Here is an 18955-nt window from a genome sequence, read left to right on the forward strand (position 1 = left end):
AAAACCACAAAAATATCACATTCTATTTTATTGCATTTTAGTACACAAAACATTTATGATGCACAGTCTATCAAATAAACTTTTTTGTTTGAATTCATTTTGTGTTTTTTTAACAAAACAAAACAATTTCAGAGGGGGGGAAAAAGTGCTTTACAGGGATTTACCGTCTCAATAAATACAAGGACATTGAGGTCTTGTTGGATCCTGTTCTTCACACAATGGCCATGGCACATAAAAATACAGATGCACACTCTATACCCCTGCCAATACACACATACACACACACACACACACACACACACACACACTCACGCACACACATACGTCTTACTATGTACAACCCCAGTCTGTTTCATATTGTCCATATTGTACCAAAACACCAACACTCATTTTCCCTCTTTGTGCGAAACACACAGAAGCTGAACAAGCAACCTTAGAAATTATAAATTAGTGTATTACTTGTTTGGGAATATGAAAATAATAACAGATTCTGTAGGAACATTTATGCTCATCTCAGACCTCTCTCTGTCAGATTAAAGAAATGTAACAGGATTGTGGCGGCTTAAAATCTGTTCGCTCCTGCTTCTAATGTTACACCCATAATTTAATAACACACAAACCCAGACAATGTGCTCTGTGGTTTTCCTTCATGATAAACTGCTGATGGAAGATTTAAAATAATTTGTTCTACACAATAAAATTTAAAAAAAAAAACACCAAAACCTGGCTGGAATTTTAATGATTGGATTCACTGCTGTGAAGTATCTTCTAATAATGGAAAAGATAAGGCACACTATATGTTCATTCTTTAACAAAAATCTAACTCTACACCTCATTTCAATGGAAAATGACCCAAAATGTGACTAGGAAGTTTCAGTTTTTACTTATGTCAGTCCTAACGAAAATATTTCAACAGTCAACTTATTTAATTTACATGTATGTTTCCTTCATGGTTGCTCAGAGAGAAAAGAGTGAGGAGTCTTACCTCTAATGTGGTCTACTGTGTGTGCAGGGCCCCGTGGGCCACAATGACAGTTCCCCCTTATTTTTCCCCTCTTTGTTTATCTTCAGTATTCTGACAGCACTCACTCCTGCTTCCTCGGTCAGCTTCATCCCCTTAAAACTCCCTCCACCTTTCAACTCAGATGGTTGATGGGAAGACTGGAGGATGCTGTACATGTGAAGCAGAATGGGTCCTTTAGGTGGTGTAAAATACAGTCAGTGAGCTCCCGCTAATGATAAATGCTTCACAATTGTTTTTGACAGAGTGGCTGCAGGTGGGATATTCCTGTCCTCAGAAAAAACATAATGACAGATGTAGCTTTCCCTCGTTCTTCCATTTCTCTTTCTGTTTCCGAGAGGGCAGGGCTTCTGTAAGATGTGTCTTTTCTCCGAGCTGACTCCTGCGCGACCTCCGGGTCAGGTCTGTAGATGTCAGCGATGGGAGATCAAGGGTTAGGATTCGGAGGTTTAGGGGTAGTGGGGGTCATAGTGGTGGAGCGCTAGCGGCTGAGGGGGAGCTGTGGCAGCGACATGGCCTGGTGAGGGAGACTCTGAGAGGTCAGCACGGAGAAGGGATGACCTGGAGAACACACACACAGAAAAAATGGATTTTAAAATAGTGGAATTAAGACCTACAAGTCAAGCACTAACAAGAAGGGGTAAAGGTTTATGTTCTTCACTGCACAATAGCAAAACTCACTGTCGATATACCCGTGAAGGGCCACCATGCGTGCCCGCTCAGGACTGCCGAAGGGGGAGTAATGCAGCTCATCGGGCAGGGACGAAGGTATCCTGGACTGGGGATGACCTGGGGGAGCCCCACTGTGCTGGGGCGTGTGCTTTTTGTGTCTTGCTCTGCAGTTTTGAAACCACACCTATGAAGATGCAATGTAACCAGACATCAAGTAGCTATATTCTTAAAATCAAATCTGTTGATGTACTTCAAAGCCAGGTATGTTTTTTTGAGAATCAGAAACGGCAGACAAAACTTTAAAAATATATTATTTAAAATACATATAAAACAGTCAACACAATCTGATGTTTTCTTATTTTATTAATTGTATGGCTTGACCAAGTTGAAGGTGCTTGCATGTTGCTGAATTACACTATTTCAATTCATACAGCCATTTCCGCTCCATAATATAAATGGGTTCACTGGGGTGGGCGTGGGTCTCTGTGAACTGACCTGTATAACTCTCCTGCTGAGGCCTGTCATGTCGGCTAGTTTCTGTAGTGTCTGGGCATCTGGGTTGTTGTCCTGGGCAAACTGAGCCTGCATGATCTGCATAATGAGGCAAAACATTAGCATGAAATCAACATTGCTGAAATCGAATTATTACGGAAATCATTATATATTGGAATTAGAATGCAGTGGTGGAATTTTCATGCAGCCGCCAGATTGGTGGCAGTTTTTTTCATTTAAAAATTAAAAAATCAAGCACAAGGGGAAAATGATCCAAAGATGTCATGCTAACAGTCGGTCTGTAGTATGGGTACCACCTCTAGTCCTGGCAATAGCATTCACCTTAATGTGTTTATCAGTGAGTTATTATCACAGTCAGAACATGCAGGAGCATTGATGGATGTGGTGGAGTGGAGTGTGTGTGCAGAGCATTACAGTAGGAGAACATAAAAAAGCAAACACCATCTGGAGCGCAGTACAAGAAAAAAGAAGAAGACGAAATTTGCACAGAACTTCTTTTATTGTTTATTTATTATTATTGTTTGTTAGTTGGTTCAGTTGTTAATTTGTGTGCCTAGACCGTCTGGCACCGAGTCTGACCTGTAGCTGTTCTGCAGTGAAAGATGTCCGTGCCCTTTTGGCTGGTTTGGGTTGACTGTCTTGTTCTGTTGGAACTGCTCCTTCTAATGTGATACCATTGCCTGAAACACACAACAGCACACACGTATAAGACGACAGACAAATTTGTTGAGTAACAATTTAAAATGATCAAGATAGTCCCAGGAGATGTATTTAAACCAAAGGACTTGGACAGAGAATCATAAAGGGACTTTCCTTTCTAAATTGGGACCCAAATTTGAGGCTCTGAGCTCTTGTAATATGACCGCTGAGAAATTAGAAAGAAGTAGGCCAGACATATTAAATTATCAGTGATATAAGAAATAATACATTGTACAAAGGTGGATTGTGCCGTCATTATTTTGCTCACAGTTTTGGAGGGACTTTTGAGGAAACATCTGGATGGCCACAGAGAACCATTACAGTAAATTTGCCAGAACCACTACTCACCACTCTCAGCCGCTCGTTTGAGGTTCTCCACCATGGTGTCGTAGTGGATCCTGCACAGGACCTTCTCCTCCACCAAGCCAAACTCCTCTCCCGTGGACAACTGCCTCTTACACGAGTAGCACGCAAAACATGCCAAGTGGTATGCGTTTCCCCTTGCGCGCCGCACCCAGTCGCTGGCGTATATCTGCCGTCCACAGCGGGCACACTTAGTACCAAACCTACTGTGAGGGAGAGAGAATGAGAACAGAGGCAGAGGATGAGAAAAAGAATGGGGAATTAGTGTTTTATTATTGGGGTAGAAGCAACATTTCGGTGGAGAAAACTGCAGTGATCAATGATCTCAAGGCCATTCCCAGATAGGACACACACAGAATTAAACATGCACAGACGTCCTTTTTCTCTGAGAATACATTGAGAGAGCTGAAGTTGAAAATAAGTGTTTTTAAAGTCGAAGTTTTGGCAGAACTCAAAGGGTTTAAGGAAGAAACCTTGGAGGAGGATGTGGCCTTCAGAAAAAACTCCTGACTGTGGCTGCAAGCTGAGCCTTGAATGCAAACAAACCAACACCTGCAATTTCCTGACTGATGCGTGAAGGCCCTGACATGTACACATGCGCACACACAAACACAGACACACACACATGCCAGGGAGCAAACCTACACACATGTAAACCGGGGTGGCTTTACACACAGTGGAAGATGAAGAAAGACTCGGATGACATCACTCTAGATCGCCCCGCTGTAACTGATAGCAACAGTGAGGTCAGACGGCGTATAAACCCAAACCACCTGACTTACTGTTCTGAATGGGTGGGTGGATGAAAGATAAATGGACAGGCTATGGAAAAAGAGTTTCTAGGCTACATACATTTGTGAAGTCAGCAAATGGTTTGAGACAACTCCTCATGACCTCAAAACAACATATCAATGTCTGAAATAAACACGCTCTTGTCAAATGAAATATCCGAATTGCTGTAAATGTGACTGAGAACAAAATGAGACAAAGACTGCCGTAGATTTAATCACCATAACATTCATAATCTCCCAGAGATACGTGTGTGAGTTGTTTGAAAACAAACTTAATCTTAAAGGATAAGGCAGATGTTCTTTATTTTCCCTACTGTCGACTAATCACAGGAAAAGACCAAAACCAGTAATATGTTTGTCCGTCATTCAGTATCTGTTTGATTTCCCTGCCCTGTCTGTGGCTTCCAGCTCCAAGCCTGTTTAATCCTCCTGAAAGTCTTTGAAAATGGGGCACAAATATATAGTTTCATTTCTTAAAAAAAGGCTGGGTAGCATCCTAAAACAGCTGGGCACTGCTATTTTTCACAATCATTATTCAAACAAGAGCAAACAATGCATTTGACAGGAACTATTTTCATCTGCGGATTGATACACATTTGGTGTTTTAGCAAGTATTTACCAGTGTTGGGCAGTAATGTGTAATGTAATGTTTTCACAATATGATGATCACTTGTCAGTGTAGCGAAATATCATTTTCTCAGTCATGTGCAATACCACTTCTCATTGTCATATCAAATTTATATAACATTGATTAGCAGGCACAGTCTGTTTTTTCCAGCATTTTCATTCATGTTTAGTAACTCTTGCACTTATCTTACTCATATTGTTACTCTATTAGAAACTGGTGTTTGCTTTTGCTCCTAGAAAACACTTCTGTTTACCAGATATTTAATACTCTATTGTTCTAAAACTGGGCCCAGTGAGTGATCCTGACCCGAGGAACCCACTGGTTGTTCTGGTGAATCGTTAAAATTGTGGTTACTGTACTTAGTGTCACTGTAATTTGAAGCATTCTCTGGCACAAGTTTTTCCTTCGGGATAAATAAAGTTTTGTTGACTTGAATTGAATTGAATTAAAGAATTACTAATAAAATATCAGTAATATTATTACAGTTACTCCCAAAACAAATCACTCCTTACAACCTCATGACAATAACATTGCTGCTCCATGTAGTGGTACAAAGGCTCTTTCCACTGCCAAAAACATGACCTGAAACCTCCTAATACGACCAACAGCACATCAATGAGAAGTTTGCGGAAATGCACCCCACTAAGAGTGAGCCCTCCTCAGCTTTGGACAGCTGCAGCCCTACACTGGCTAAACGAGCAAAACTGGAATTTAATCGTGGACAGCTGCAGGTTACAAGCAAAAAAGAAATAATGAAGCTTGGTGCTGGATATGTGGCAGACGAAATGTTGCCTATCTCCATTAAAATACAGGTCACCAGGCAACAGAAGACCCCCAGGTAAAAATTCATTTGCAAGCTATCTAGCCTTAGCTGCACTTACCAGAGATTAGCCTGACATTCACACAGAGGCGCATATGCAAAGGCTGAATTTTGCGGAGAAAGGACGCAATTACCAATTTTGTGGGGTAATATGGGGAGTAATATTATTACCCTTTCAAAACTTTAACGAGTAATGAGTAAATTACAGTTTTTGTGTAACAAGCCCAACTCTGGTATTCACAGCAGCAGGACAATGCTTCTGTAAATGCAGCTTATCATTATAAAAAACATGTTTTGCCGCGAAATTATGAGGCTTATTACTGTGTTTTAAATAGTTTAGCACTACAATGGAGGTCTGTGACTTGTGGCTTTTGCCACATAGACAACACTTATTTTTGCTCTTTTAATGATATTTATTGAAAATATGAAAAATATAGTGTCACCAGCCCTCTCCTTTAGCTGAGATAGAGCTCACTGAGCAGCTTGTACTGTGGAGAATCAAAAAAAACCCTTCACTTTAACACGACTGAAATATTATACAAATTTCCTGTTTTACAGCAGAAACAAAAGAAATTAAGCTCCTCATTTAAAGAGCCGCACATTGTGAGTTTAATGGGTATGAAATGCTTTACGTTTGAGCTGGTTATGGTGTGGTTAAGAGCCGTTGTTGGGGTCAGCAGCTGCCAATTCTGGTGAAAGAGGCTGGATTTGTAAGCAGCCTGCAAGGAAGTGCTGCCTCATGGGTAAAAGTGGGGGCAAAAAGAACAACAGCAAACTGGTTTTAGCTCAAATTATAAACATTTCCATACTGATAGGATTATTCTGCCAAGCAGGCATTGACACAGATCTTAAGAGCAAATGGCTGACTCAACATTTCTGACTGTGTGTTGCTAATACACTTCTTATTTACCCTGCTTGATTTCAGCAAAGGCAGCAGAGATAAAGAGAAAAGTCGTACAAGCGCAGCATCAAAAACACAAGCCAAAATTCAAAGAGCAGTCACTAGTTGAAAGGTATGAAGGAGGCACGAACTGGTGAGGGCAGGATGAAAAGAATAGACATGGAGAGAGGAAGTAAGTGGCTGGGGGAAATAGCAAAGCAAAGAGCTGTCGATGGCAGAGAGAGAGAGGGAAAGAGCAGGGGGACGGAGAGCACGAGGGTTGCCAAGTGAGTGGGTTTGGCAGCGTATCAGTGCACTCAAGTCCACTCTATCTGGGATGAAAGCATACTATAGCCCTGACATCTCACAAACTCATACCCCTCCTTATGTATATGAGCTCGTTGGCCAGAAGTTTCATTTCCCTGCGTGTCGTATGGGAGAGAATATTTATAGCTTGTCATTAAATGCCCACTGTTTGAGGATCTGCCTCTTATCTGTCTCACTCTGCATCCATCTGTTTGCCCTCCTAGTTTTTATCACCGCTGTCAAGTAGCGCAACAATGTCCAAATACAAAAACAGCATCTACAGCACCAGGCCTGGCATTCCTCACAACAAACAAATTCAGCATTAGAGCAGTGAAACCACCAGTCTTTGTGGTGACCTTGAAATAAAATTAGCTGGCATGGCACTTACAGAGGGCTTAAGTTGTCACAGATATGTGCAACTTAACCAAAAAACCTCTTATAACCCAATAAAGCCATTCCGGAGACAAATCGACTCCATGGCTTACTGTACCGTGTGTGTGTGTGCGTGTATCGTTTCAGATTGTTATGGAGAATTCCAGGCTGTTCCTAAAGTAAAAGAGGAAAACATTGTGGAACATTGCAGCTAATCTAGCATGACAGCTTGTCAGTTTCATGCTCCGAGACAGAACCCAGAAAAGCTGCAAATCATCCCTTGTTTTAACCCCCTCCACCTCCTCCTCCATCTTCATCTCCTGCAACCCCTCCCTCTCACTACCCCATCTTTTTTTTTTTTTTTTTATCTCGTTTTGTCTTTGTACCAAAAACCTGGTGTTTATTTTGGAGCGACGTCAATCCTCACGGCCCCCCTTGTATCACTCACAAGAGGGAAAATCCTACACCGCAAAACTCCCCTCTTCCCCCAGACCTCTCCTATTTGCTCCCTTTCTTTCGTCTAATCTTTACTCTCTCTTTTTTTTTTTTCACAATAATTCACCTGCTGCTGAAAGAGTGGCTTGAGGAGGTACACGTTTTTTGGATTATTTCTGATGTGCTATGAGAATACTCTAATCTCTATTAGATTTGTCCTGAGAGAGTTGTGTCGTTTTTAAGACGCAAGGTTCGTGTTAGGCCTTTGTAGGCTAATCTATGTATCTAAATACTTTACAGACAACATCTTTTAACAGATTTAACATATTTAACATATTATTAAACATAACCCTGCATGAGAAAGCTTGAATTTCTTTCACTGAAATCTAATTCACTGCTTTGACTGAGCAGTCTTTATTTAAATGTGTAGCACTGTGTGACAGATGTCTTATTATAATTTCACTTCATTCAGCTCTTAATAAAACTCAGATCACTTGCTCTGTACCGTTTGCTCATCTTTGTTGCTATGGAGACCTAATCAGCTAACCAGAGGTGGGTTGATGAATAATTATTATTACAATACACACATACACACACAAAGAGACGCGTGCACACGTGCACACATCTCCCACAAAGTTCCCTCCATACATAGACTCTGGTTACCCTGTCAGTATCCCAGGGTGCCCCTGATTAGTGCAGCAATGCAACTTCCTGTGTGGCCTGCAGCTCATGGACGAGGATGATGTTTCTACGGAGCGAGGGCGAGGGAGGGGTGCAGGGAGGCAAAAGGGGGAGGCTGATAAAGAAATGGTTTGCGTGTGTGTGCATGTGTGTGTGTGTGTGTGAGCAAGCCCCTGAGGCCTGACATGGGTTTAAGAGGCACAGCATGGGCTCTGTCCTGCGCCCCCCGATCCCGACATACACACACCACCTTCCTCCCCCCTCCCAACACACACACACACACACACACACATATATGGAGGGAAACCCACTCTGATTTCCTGCTATTACGCCCCATTAAAGCAGCTGTCAGTCCAAAGCCAGATGAGAGGCTGACACAGATGAGGAAATATCTCCAGAGGTTTGAAAGCAGCCCAGAGGATCTGGACTCGCAGTGGTGTTTAGCCTAGTTTAAATCTGGCCTAAACCCAGATTACAGTTTATATTTACAGAGGTAACCATTGTGCAGGCCCCGGCCCTGCAGCAAAGCTTCACTGTTGCTCTGCAAGATGGTCTAAATCATTTCTTGTTTTCCAGTGTGACCGAGGAAATCTAAACCTACAAATAGTATTATGCAAATGAGGAGGATTTTTCTCCAGAGGTTGTAACCATTTCAAGTAAAAGATCTCCAGAGTGTTTAACAGTTTGACCTTCAGTAAATCCAGACTGTTTTTATCACTTTGCTTGTTATTGCTATCTGTAGAGTCACTCTGCACATCAGACAGTGCACAGTTATTTCACTTAAGGGAATAAAACTGCTCTGAATCTTTTAAACTAAGAAATTTCTAGTTTATATCTTATGAAGTTGGTTGAACATTTTTGCCTAAAAAACATCTTTACATTAAAAGAACAAATTGTTGTTTATACTTTTCATCTACAATAAAGAAATACTCTAACAAGGAAGTATATTTCTACACTGCCTCATAAATGCAAAGAGCAGTTTCTCTACAACCTTGAAGGCGACTGTGTCAACAAATGTGTAAACAAGCTCTTAAAGCCTAATTTACACCTTCAGTCTCTACAAATAAAATGTGTTCTCAACTTCCTTGTCCATTTGAACAAATCAATTAATATAGATTTAGATATGGAATTTAAATGTAGTTTAACTTCACCAAATCACATGGGTGTCACTGGAGTGAGCAAGGGTGCAGGTTTGTTTCAATATTGGACACACACACACACACACACACACACACACACACGAAACAGGGGGTTTGGGGGTTCTCTGTCATAAAATATTGGGCATCAAACACTTAATTTCCCACATTTGGCTGAATCTATGCCCCAAATCAAGGGCGTAAACGTAGACAGTGCAGATGGTGCAGTTGCACTGGGGGCTCATAAAGAGAATGGGCCCTCCAGCAACGTGTTGGGTGGAGAATGGGCCCTTATGAGAAACTGCCACCTTGGAAATATGCCTGTGTTAAAAGATGAACTCTCATTAAATTAAAAATGGTGCCCTTTGCTATACATGTCCTTGAAAAAGGCAAACCCATCATCCGTCTATTTTTGTTTTTTTATACCCTTTGGTAAAATAATCAGTAGCATCTATAACAAAATAATATAAACTATTAATAAACTATTAAAATGATGAAATTAAATGAACTATTTCCTATTTTCTTTGACATTTTTGTCATATACAGGTATGAAATGATGATTGCTCTAACATATATATTGATGTTGTCTAATGTCATGTCTCTGTTTGATCATGTGACGAGATGATATGTGCATGATAGTGTGCACTGGGGCCCATCATAACTACATCATGCCACTGCCCCAAATTGTACATTATCTGCATCAATTTATGGCATGAATGTCTTCAATTTTGTCAAAATAAAAGTCCTCTGCTACTTTATGTTTTTCATTGGGTGGGGAAAGTGGGGGTGATAAATGCATGTTCTAATTATTGAGGGGGGCATGTAGGCTACCCTGTGCCCCCCCAAAAAACTATGAGCATCAGAGGCTCAATTACTGCTAGTTAGATTTAGCAGGCCTCATTTATCTAGTCTTATTTTTTCTCCTTTATGATCTGCCTTATTTATGTATATATTACAATAATATAATTTGTTATTGATATAACAAATTCAACAACTAAGATGTTCGAGCATTAAAAAGGGGTTTTCAGTAACAGGAAACAGGTCAATAAGTGGGGTTAAATTAGCTTTAGCGATGGCTAGCTTTGGCCCACCAGCTAGCTTGACTTAGCCAGACTGCAGTGCGAGGGGTTTTGTCGTCTCTGCTAATTTTATGGCAACATTTTCATATTATAAATCTTGCATCAAATTAAGAGTCAGTTTCTGGCCTTAATTTAATTTTCAACAAATATATTCTCACTGTGTTTTGGCATTACATGGCAGTATACAAAGCCAATTATCATACAGCAGAGACCGTCAAAGGTTATGACACTACAAGCTGCAAGAGTTTGAATGTGAAGCTGATTGAGGTAAGTTTCTTTATTAACAAGAAGCAAATCAGACCCATAGTTGGAGCTCTATTGCAGCAAGACTCTGTTTTATTCTCTGTGGAAACCATCACAGTACATGTAGCTCACTGCAGCTCACTGGTTGACATAAAATCGCTCTATTAAAGTGTAATCTGTAGTGTGTCTTACAAACTACAGTTATTCGTTGGAAATTCAAACTACTATTCCTTATCTTGGTGGGTCGACAACTAGTGTGAACGCATTTATAGCTTCTATATTCAGGCATGTTTTTAATCACAAATCACTGTGTTTTATATAATTATAGTGTAGGATTTCTCTGATGACATACGTGACCCAGTCATTACCATTTTCTAATGCTCTGACATATTTTACATCCACTCTGCGTGTCCAATACTGGCACAGAGACCAGAGCACGGTGTTTAGGGGGCGAGAGGGGCAAATGGTGAAGGAGCATTTAAAATTGAGACGGGTCAGTTAAAATATTATTATGATGTGGCAGAGCAAACACAAAAATCTCCATTTTGTGAAAAAAATTGCAAAATGATTGGCAGCTGCTGGACATGCATAAATAAACAGAGATCTCAGTGTATGTTTATGTGTGTGTGGCTGTGTCAGTGTGTATGTGTGTGTGCGCTCTGTAGAGGTGTAAAAGGAGGCAATGTGTACAGTGCATTTTTGCTAATATGTAAATGTTTCATATTCATGTTTTCATATTTAGGTGTGCGTCCGTGAGTAAGTGTGCACATATCTATCTTTGTGTGTGTTTTTAGTTTGGATAGGAGTCACATTCAGATCAGAAACATGCTGACCAGGCACTCGGGGCGGTCTAATTGCTGGTCTGGAGGCCTGAGGGTCTGGGGTGGAGGACAACTAATTGCTGGTGATTATAAACCTCAGAGCGGTGGCTAGGTATCAGGTTTCGATCAGACAAACACCAAAGCTCACTCGCAGCTTCACACACACACGCACACATACACACACACACACACACACACACACTGATGTCCACAAACGACCATGTGTGTCCATACACAATATACACCAGCTTTAGGCTATACAGCACAGAATTTTACGATATACTGTTGTTGGCGTGAACCCCATTTAACCTCGGATACCCCACACACATACACACACACACACACACACACACACACACACACACACATAGAATCCATGGGTAAAAACATCAACCATGACTTATTCCTCTTCAACTGCATGCAAACACAAATACAGCATGTATTGAATGGATGCAAGTGAGGTTAAATTCTTCCATGAATTGCAATAACATATGTGTCTCTCCCTCTCTTTCCCTTTCACACACACACACACACACACACACACACACACTGCATTTTTCCCAGAGTCTGTGTATCACTATCATCATTATTTAGGCCTACTTTATTACTGTCCTCGATCTGTCATTAATGTAAAAGACTGACCACCAAAATGTACAACAGAGTATGACATATTTGAGGTAGATAGATAGATAGATAGATAGATAGATAGATAGATAGATTTTGTTTTGTTAGGTTTTCTGAAAATAAAATAATACCAATTATATGATGATTTATTGTTATAACAGTTTTAATTTAATGATAAATCCTATTTTCACCTTTAATTAATGATGCTGTGCACTACATCATCAATATACAATCAAAATAAAATAGAATAGAATAATAGATTTGGCATTTTCCTCTCTGTTATATGAGTTCTCGTTGCACTCCAGGCTTTGTTTGCCTGTAGGGACCGACTAAACTCAGATAGCTACGCACTCAAAAGGGCATTTCCGGCGATTTCCGTTTGTTTCACGTGCCCCTCTGGAGGTGATGGAACATCTAGCGCGCGCTTCGTGGCACGTGGTGCATTAAGTGTGTGTTGATAAGTTAAAGACTGCGATCACTGCGGTGTGTGTGTGAGTGTGTGTGCAGGGGGAGTTCACTGATATTTTGGCGCAGGAAAAATAGAAAAAATATCATGCAGTGACCAAAAATAAAAACAGGTGGGCATATCTGATGGTGGCGTGAAGCACCGGAAACTGATGATTAGAATGATGCAATGATAAATGTTAAAATCTGACATGATCTGAGCGGATGGTCAAAAACACCCTCACCAAAAACACAGCCTATATTACGTCTAAAACCCACAATATTACAATTTAAAGTTTTTAAAAAATGCACAGATTATTTTCTAAATGTATTCTGGTTGAATAGATTTTTTTTCTTTCTGTAACCACTGGAAATAGTGCGCGTTGGGTAGCCATAACAAAACTGTGGATCTTTCAGCCACAGACTTTTATTTTGTTACAGACTTTTTTGAAAAGGTCTTTCAAGAACACATGAGTTAACCCGCATCCATCTCAAAGGAGGAGACACAGACACACACAGAGAGGAGAGAGAGGGGAGAGAGGCCTGTGTTGGCAGAGCAGACGTGGTATTTTGAAAACACGGTCATAAACTTACCCTACCTGAAATAATCCATTTTACAGAAGATCTCTTTGTTTTTGATGTAGCAGCTGCTGTGCTGACGTAGCGACGTCCTGCAGACAGAACACTCCAGACAGCGCACGTGCCAGATCAGGTTGTTCACCTGCAGCGAGACAACATCCACGTCAAACACACACACACTGATGATAGATCACTGCAGTAACGACTCACAGTGTGTCAGTGGTGATGAGGGAGGACTTTGTCATACTTACTATTATTTTATCAACATGAGGCTACGATGACATTCCTCATTTATAAACAGTGTGACCAGTTAAGCTTATATGGACATAATATGTCAAGATATTATTACCTTTAAAACGTCACGAAATGTATTACTAGTCTATTAAGCTTCTGAATCCATATATATCATTTTAATATTCATAAATTGGGGTCTTTTAGTGGGTCTGTGGTGCTAAACTGTGACTTTATCCTCTTCTGCTTTCTTGTATCTTATGTTTTTTGATATAGCAACGCCAGATTTTTTTTGCAATACGAGGACTTGGGGGTTCACTTTAAAATTAAATAATTAATTTATTGTCGTTCTTTATAGGCAAATATTTGCGTCCGAAGTGCATGTATTTTTAATATTTAGAAATATTAACCCATGCTTTTTAGGCCCGAACCAACATTTCTGGCACTGACTGTAATATTTTCCGTCAACAGCAATTATGATAGATTTTTTAGCTACCAAAAAAAAAAAAAAAAAAAACATTGGCGGGCATAGGAAACAATAGATCAATCTGTAATAACGACTAAAAAAAGATTTAAATATTTTTAGTGGTTTGCAGATAGCAAAGCCATCCTGCTACTTAAAAAGTTCCCATGTAATATGTTTCAATATATATGTATATAATTTATTTTTAAATATTAGTCCAGTTTTTTATTATTGAGATTATTAAGAGCTGTCCTGTAAAATAATATGTTGGATTAATAATGCTATTTTTTTTAATATATTTTTTATTTCTTATTTACATGTAATTTTATTTTATTTTATTTTTTAAAGTGGTGCCTCATGCTGCATAAATGCATTCTAACTCCGGCTCTAAAAATTATGGCAATTAAATGTAGCAAAGCATCACTTAATATAACCATCAAAGAACTTTTCATATCAGCAGAAACTGATTTATTTATAGCATTTATTTTTTTGTATCGTATATATTTATTTACATTCAGTGTGACATATGAAGGAAGGACGTTTTAAACAAAAAGAGAGCTAATTATTTAAACGGAAAAAAATCGTACATTATCAATTAAGCTCTGTTTATTTACAGTTAAAATAATTTTCAAAAATCTTTTCCATAAAGTCTGATTATAGCTTTGCTTTATAACGTTTAAAACGATTATTATTACAGATAATACTCTGATAGGCCTCGACTTTGTCACAACAATAAAAGTAAACTCGCAATTCCTGACAATCACACCCATTTGCGCGCGAGCAGGGAATATTGTTTTGGTTGGAAGCACGCGGGCGCACGCCACAAGACAGGGCGTATTGACAGTGAAGCTGTGAAACAGAAAAAAAAATCAAAACATTCCTGTTGTATGTGCGCTCTCACACTCTCTCTCTGACGCCTAAAATATCACGGTGCAGATAACAGAGGTTACAGTTAGAGACATGCAGGCCTGTTGTGTATTTAGTAGGTTATATTACAGCTATAAAATGAGTATAAAATGTGTTATAATAAGATATTTCTGTGTGTTACACATGAGGTTACATTAGGTCGACGTTAGCTGTTGAAAAGGGGTGACATATTTCTTTCTTCTTCAGTGTTGTATTTATTTGCGTCTGATTTTATTTAGTGCAAATTCGACAATAAGTGCGTCTAATGTGCCAAGGCCTTACTCATTCCTACATCAGCATTAAAATACAGCAGGCCTGTCTGAACCAAAACACAGCCCGGATCAACATGGCACCCTGCGTCACTCGCTGTGAGCTATTTGCTGTTGATGCATATGCGTAAAAATATGTAGGCAACAGTAAACAAACAAACACCAGAGGAAAATAACCTCTGCTCTGACCAGTTCCAGCCTATTTTTGTCCAAGGGGTTTATAATCGGCCTCTCACCTTCAGCAAGTATCTGTCCAGGATCTCCTGACCGCAGCTGGCGCACATGTTCTTCCCGGTGGAAGGCACCGAGCTGGTGGTGGAGGTCGGCGAGCACACGGAGGGGGTGGACGGCGTGCTGGGGGACGAGCGAGTGTCCTCCCGCTCCATGTTGGACCGCTGGGATTCTCCGTCCGAGTGAGACTGCAAGAAGGCATCAGCACAGCTCAGTCATACACACAATACTCCGCACAGATGAGCGCGTAAATCAGACATTTAAAACATATATCTGCATGAATCCGAGTTACGGATGTGCACCGGCCAAGCGGGCACCTACTGTGCGTAAAAGGCGCACGCGTTGAGTGATCCAGGCATTTTTTAAGGCATAAATAGGCAATAAAGCTCTCACCATTGGCGCGTGTTTAGAGTCCACACTGCAGCGCGAGGCTCCCGGTGTACTCTGATGCTCGGTAGAGATCACCTACAAGACAACGTGCAGGAAAGTCTTCATCACTTTCCCCGTCTCATCCTCAGCTGAGAAATCCTCGGGAGACATTTGCAGACAGCTCTTCAGGGCTACTCCTATATAAAGTGGTCCTGACAATAAAGCCCCGGTTAAAACTGTTAAAAGGGCCCCCGCAACAAAAGGCACATTTTAATGAAGCTATTTCAATTTGGATTGATTTTTCCCAGCCCTTAACCCGTGCCTCTCAGAATAATAGTATTTTCTCCGCAATCCAGGACACGAGAGTGGAGGGGGGAAAAACTACCTGTAATTACAAATAGCTTGAAACGCCGTGGATAAGAGGGACCCGGAGTGTCAATTTCAACTGTCAATCAGAGAAAGGCAACGGGTCACCCAAAGAATTGCAAATTTGATTTTTAATGGCTGTAATTAAAATCCAATTCTTCTCGGGCGAATTGGCAGCGCTCGAGAGGCTCGCGGACCGCAAATCACGCTATTCATAACAGAGAGGCGCGTGCCTCTTCACAGCGGCTGGCGCGTGCAGCTGATCTCAGTACACAAGCAGTGATTCTTATGACATCACAGAGGGACAAAACAAAACTCACACACGATGCTGTGGGCTGCGAATAAACTGCATCCACTGCGCATTCAAGAAGGAAGATAAACAGTTTGGTAAAGCAGAAATGATTTCACACTCAGGCATCGTTACACTTCACATAAAATGTAAATTAAGTCAAAAGCAAACAGCAAAGGCCCACGCAATGCATAAGTGGGGTACCTCTCCGATCTGAACCTTTTACGCACAAAGTTGAAGCTGAGCCGTTTCCAAAGTGTCAGTACCTGCTTCGTGGGAATTCCTTCGGACAGAATCTTATTTCCCTCTGAAAGAGGGGACAAAACTTCATTTTTCCAGTACATGAAAGGTCTCACAGCGTACAGTGTCTCCAAACTCGGTGCGTGGAATCAGGAGAAGACTCGGCGATGGGCGTCAAAATCTGTACCATCCGTACCGTGCATTGACTCGGGTGGAACTGGCGCGCAGTTATTTTTGTATTAAATGTTTCTGTCTCTGAAACGCTGCTGTGCGCGACGATCTGCCCGCCACTGACACAAACTAGACAAGTTATGGAGCTATGCAGAGGCGAGGAGTCGCTTGCTGCTCCTCAGAGAGCCTTATTTTGCACAGAAAAAGAGTTCTTCCTTTCCCCCCGTTTCCCCCTCTCTCCACTTTTGGGAAGGGAGTCTGACTACAGGAAGTGAAACAAAATGAGGGGCTGGCAGCTTTTACTCCAAGGCTTCATAGGTGCACGGGAGACTGCAGGGCTGCAGAGTCGACGCGAGCGCTGAGAGCCGGAGTGTCTCTGCAGAGCTTGTACTGAAAGTTGATGGTGCGGCTCTCCGGCCTGCCTTATAGTTAAAGAAGGGGGAGGGCGAGGAAAGAGTTTCATTTGCGTGAGAAGGGTGGACACACTGTGGAACAGTTGTGACAGAAACTCTTCTGGTGTATGTTTGATATCTCAGGCATTTATAGCTGCTGCCAGAGGAAAAAAATCCCCAATGTAAATTATAGTTATTTATATAATTGCCATTTATTTGCTACTAGAAATACACGAGTGGAGCTGACTGTATAGGCAATAATTAACCTTCATACCCAGGCTTATATAAAGACCTTTTTATATGCAGTGTCCTATATACACATATGTTGGGTTATACTGTATATTCAGTTTCTGTATGTACAGAAAGATAATGATGCCTTAAATTAAACTTTAATATGTTTAATACATTAATTTCAGCAGTTATGTTCCTCGCTTTCACACATTTTAATGCGCATTATCCTCACGATTTAAGGTTTCGTTTTTGATGTTAAACAGGTTTTTGCTATTATATTTACATTTGTGAAATTAATTCCAAATATTTTAATTCCGTGTGTTGTGTAAAACGTGTGGTATTTAAGGAGGAAAACTAAAGAATAAATACATACAGTGCGATTTACAGATTTACTTTTAAATGATAAGGCTGCATTTTAGTCCATATAGATTATGCATATATTTTGACACAACTGCTTTAAGCTGTACTAACCAAACAGACTTAACTATCATTAAAAAAAATAGTGAATATCAGCTAGGCTATTTCTTCAGGAGCCGCTGCAGCTGAAACAAAAACTGACTTTTAACGCAAGGGGCTCCTGATGATTACAGGATGTGTGTGAGCCCACACACCGGTTTATACATCCACGTGTCACTCAGGCCATCCGCAAGGATCCTGCAATTATCTGTAAATCTATAGTGCAGAAATTATCCCGGCACAATAAACCAGAGCTAAAGAAATTAAGAGACTTCTTCATCATTTTTAGAGGAGAAATTAATTTGAAATAATCAATTGAAAATATATTTTAACGAATAGGCCTTTTATTGAAAACAGATAAATACACACATTTCAAAGAAATTATTAGGTTGATCTAAAGGAAATATTCTGCAGTGGAGTGATTTAACAACAATAGAGATTTTTTTGTTTTAAGTAAAAGGGCTGGCTGGTGTAAAGAGGTAGGATTTGATTTGTTCGTTGCGCACGAAATTACGCTCCTCTAGTTCATCTTGTACAATTAATCTGCCGGTCTCCATCCATGCTGCGATGTCTACAGCCTAATATGTTCTTGGTAAACTCTTAAAAACATTGGCTCTGCAAACGGAGCTTTGGTTGGCAAATTAATTCTTTTATGTAAACAATTTCAGACTCCAATTTCACCAACATATTTTGTCTTTTTTTCTGGCTTGTAGAGGGTTTTTATGACCTGCAGAAAAACACAACTCAGATCACATATAAAATATAATAAACACACAGAAATCAGGGACAATTACATTTTAAAATAGATTGTTTTTACATTATATTTTAAAAAAGGTTCTAGAATAATTAAAATGATTTACAGCAACTTTCGATAGACTGCCAAAAATAATTAAAACACTCAATATCCGCCATGTCTGAGGGAAAAAAAAATGGGCCAATAGAACATAATGGATGTAATATTAAAAAGGATTATTAAATATGACAGAAAACATTGGGGTATTTGAAATTACTGACGATTGTGGTCATCTCAATGATTTTTAAAAATTTCTCTTGAATCATGACTGATTTTTTTAACCCATAGTCGATTAATAGTGCATTTGCATTTAGTAAATTGTCCTCTAAAGTCTTTGCCAGCTTTCCTACATGACATTCACATTTCAAATAATCATAGAACTGAATCCTGCACTTAAAGAGCAATGTAGAGAAATAAAAATGGCATAAAACGCTGTGGACG

General features: G+C 40.1%; 1 protein-coding gene across 3 annotated transcripts; it reads right to left on the minus strand.

Moving 5' to 3' along the window:
- Positions 1 to 13: 13 nt before the first annotated feature.
- Positions 14 to 17047, minus strand: lhx6a (LIM homeobox 6a). 3 transcript variants are annotated; one of them, XR_004502715.2, is made up of 9 exons: positions 16498 to 17047; positions 15601 to 15672; positions 15213 to 15395; positions 13128 to 13249; positions 3254 to 3474; positions 2786 to 2886; positions 2189 to 2284; positions 1703 to 1857; positions 14 to 1582 (listed from the first exon to the last, which is right to left on the minus strand). XR_004502715.2 is itself a non-coding variant. In XM_033646026.2 (9 exons), the coding sequence occupies exons 1-9, from the start codon at positions 16573 to 16575 to the stop codon at positions 1503 to 1505; spliced, it is 1125 nt and encodes a 374-aa protein (XP_033501917.1). In that variant the 5' UTR covers positions 16576 to 17046; the 3' UTR covers positions 14 to 1502. The 3 variants fall into 3 exon arrangements, 2 of the variants coding, with proteins under 2 accessions (XP_033501917.1, XP_033501916.1); XM_033646026.2 differs by having other exon boundaries at positions 1703 to 1877; positions 3254 to 3471; positions 16498 to 17046; XM_033646025.2 differs by having other exon boundaries at positions 1703 to 1877; positions 16498 to 17046.
- Between the last annotated feature and the right edge of the window lie 1908 nt (positions 17048 to 18955).

The sequence above is a fragment of the Epinephelus lanceolatus genome, chromosome 19 (genome assembly GCF_041903045.1).
Source record: "Epinephelus lanceolatus isolate andai-2023 chromosome 19, ASM4190304v1, whole genome shotgun sequence".
In the NCBI taxonomy this organism is placed as follows: domain Eukaryota; kingdom Metazoa; phylum Chordata; class Actinopteri; order Perciformes; family Serranidae; genus Epinephelus; species Epinephelus lanceolatus.

Coding starts and splice junctions, on each gene's coding strand:
- lhx6a (XM_033646025.2), bottom strand. CDS start 16,575: ATGTACTGGAAAAATGAAGTTTTGTCCCCTCTTTCAGAGGGAAATAAG. Junction 2,285..2,785: donor TCACTGCAGAACAGCTACAG/GTCAGACTCGGT, acceptor CTCATTATGCAG/ATCATGCAGGCTCAGTTTGC. Junction 1,583..1,702: donor CCTTCACGGGTATATCGACA/GTGAGTTTTGCT, acceptor TGTGTTCTCCAG/GTCATCCCTTCTCCGTGCTG.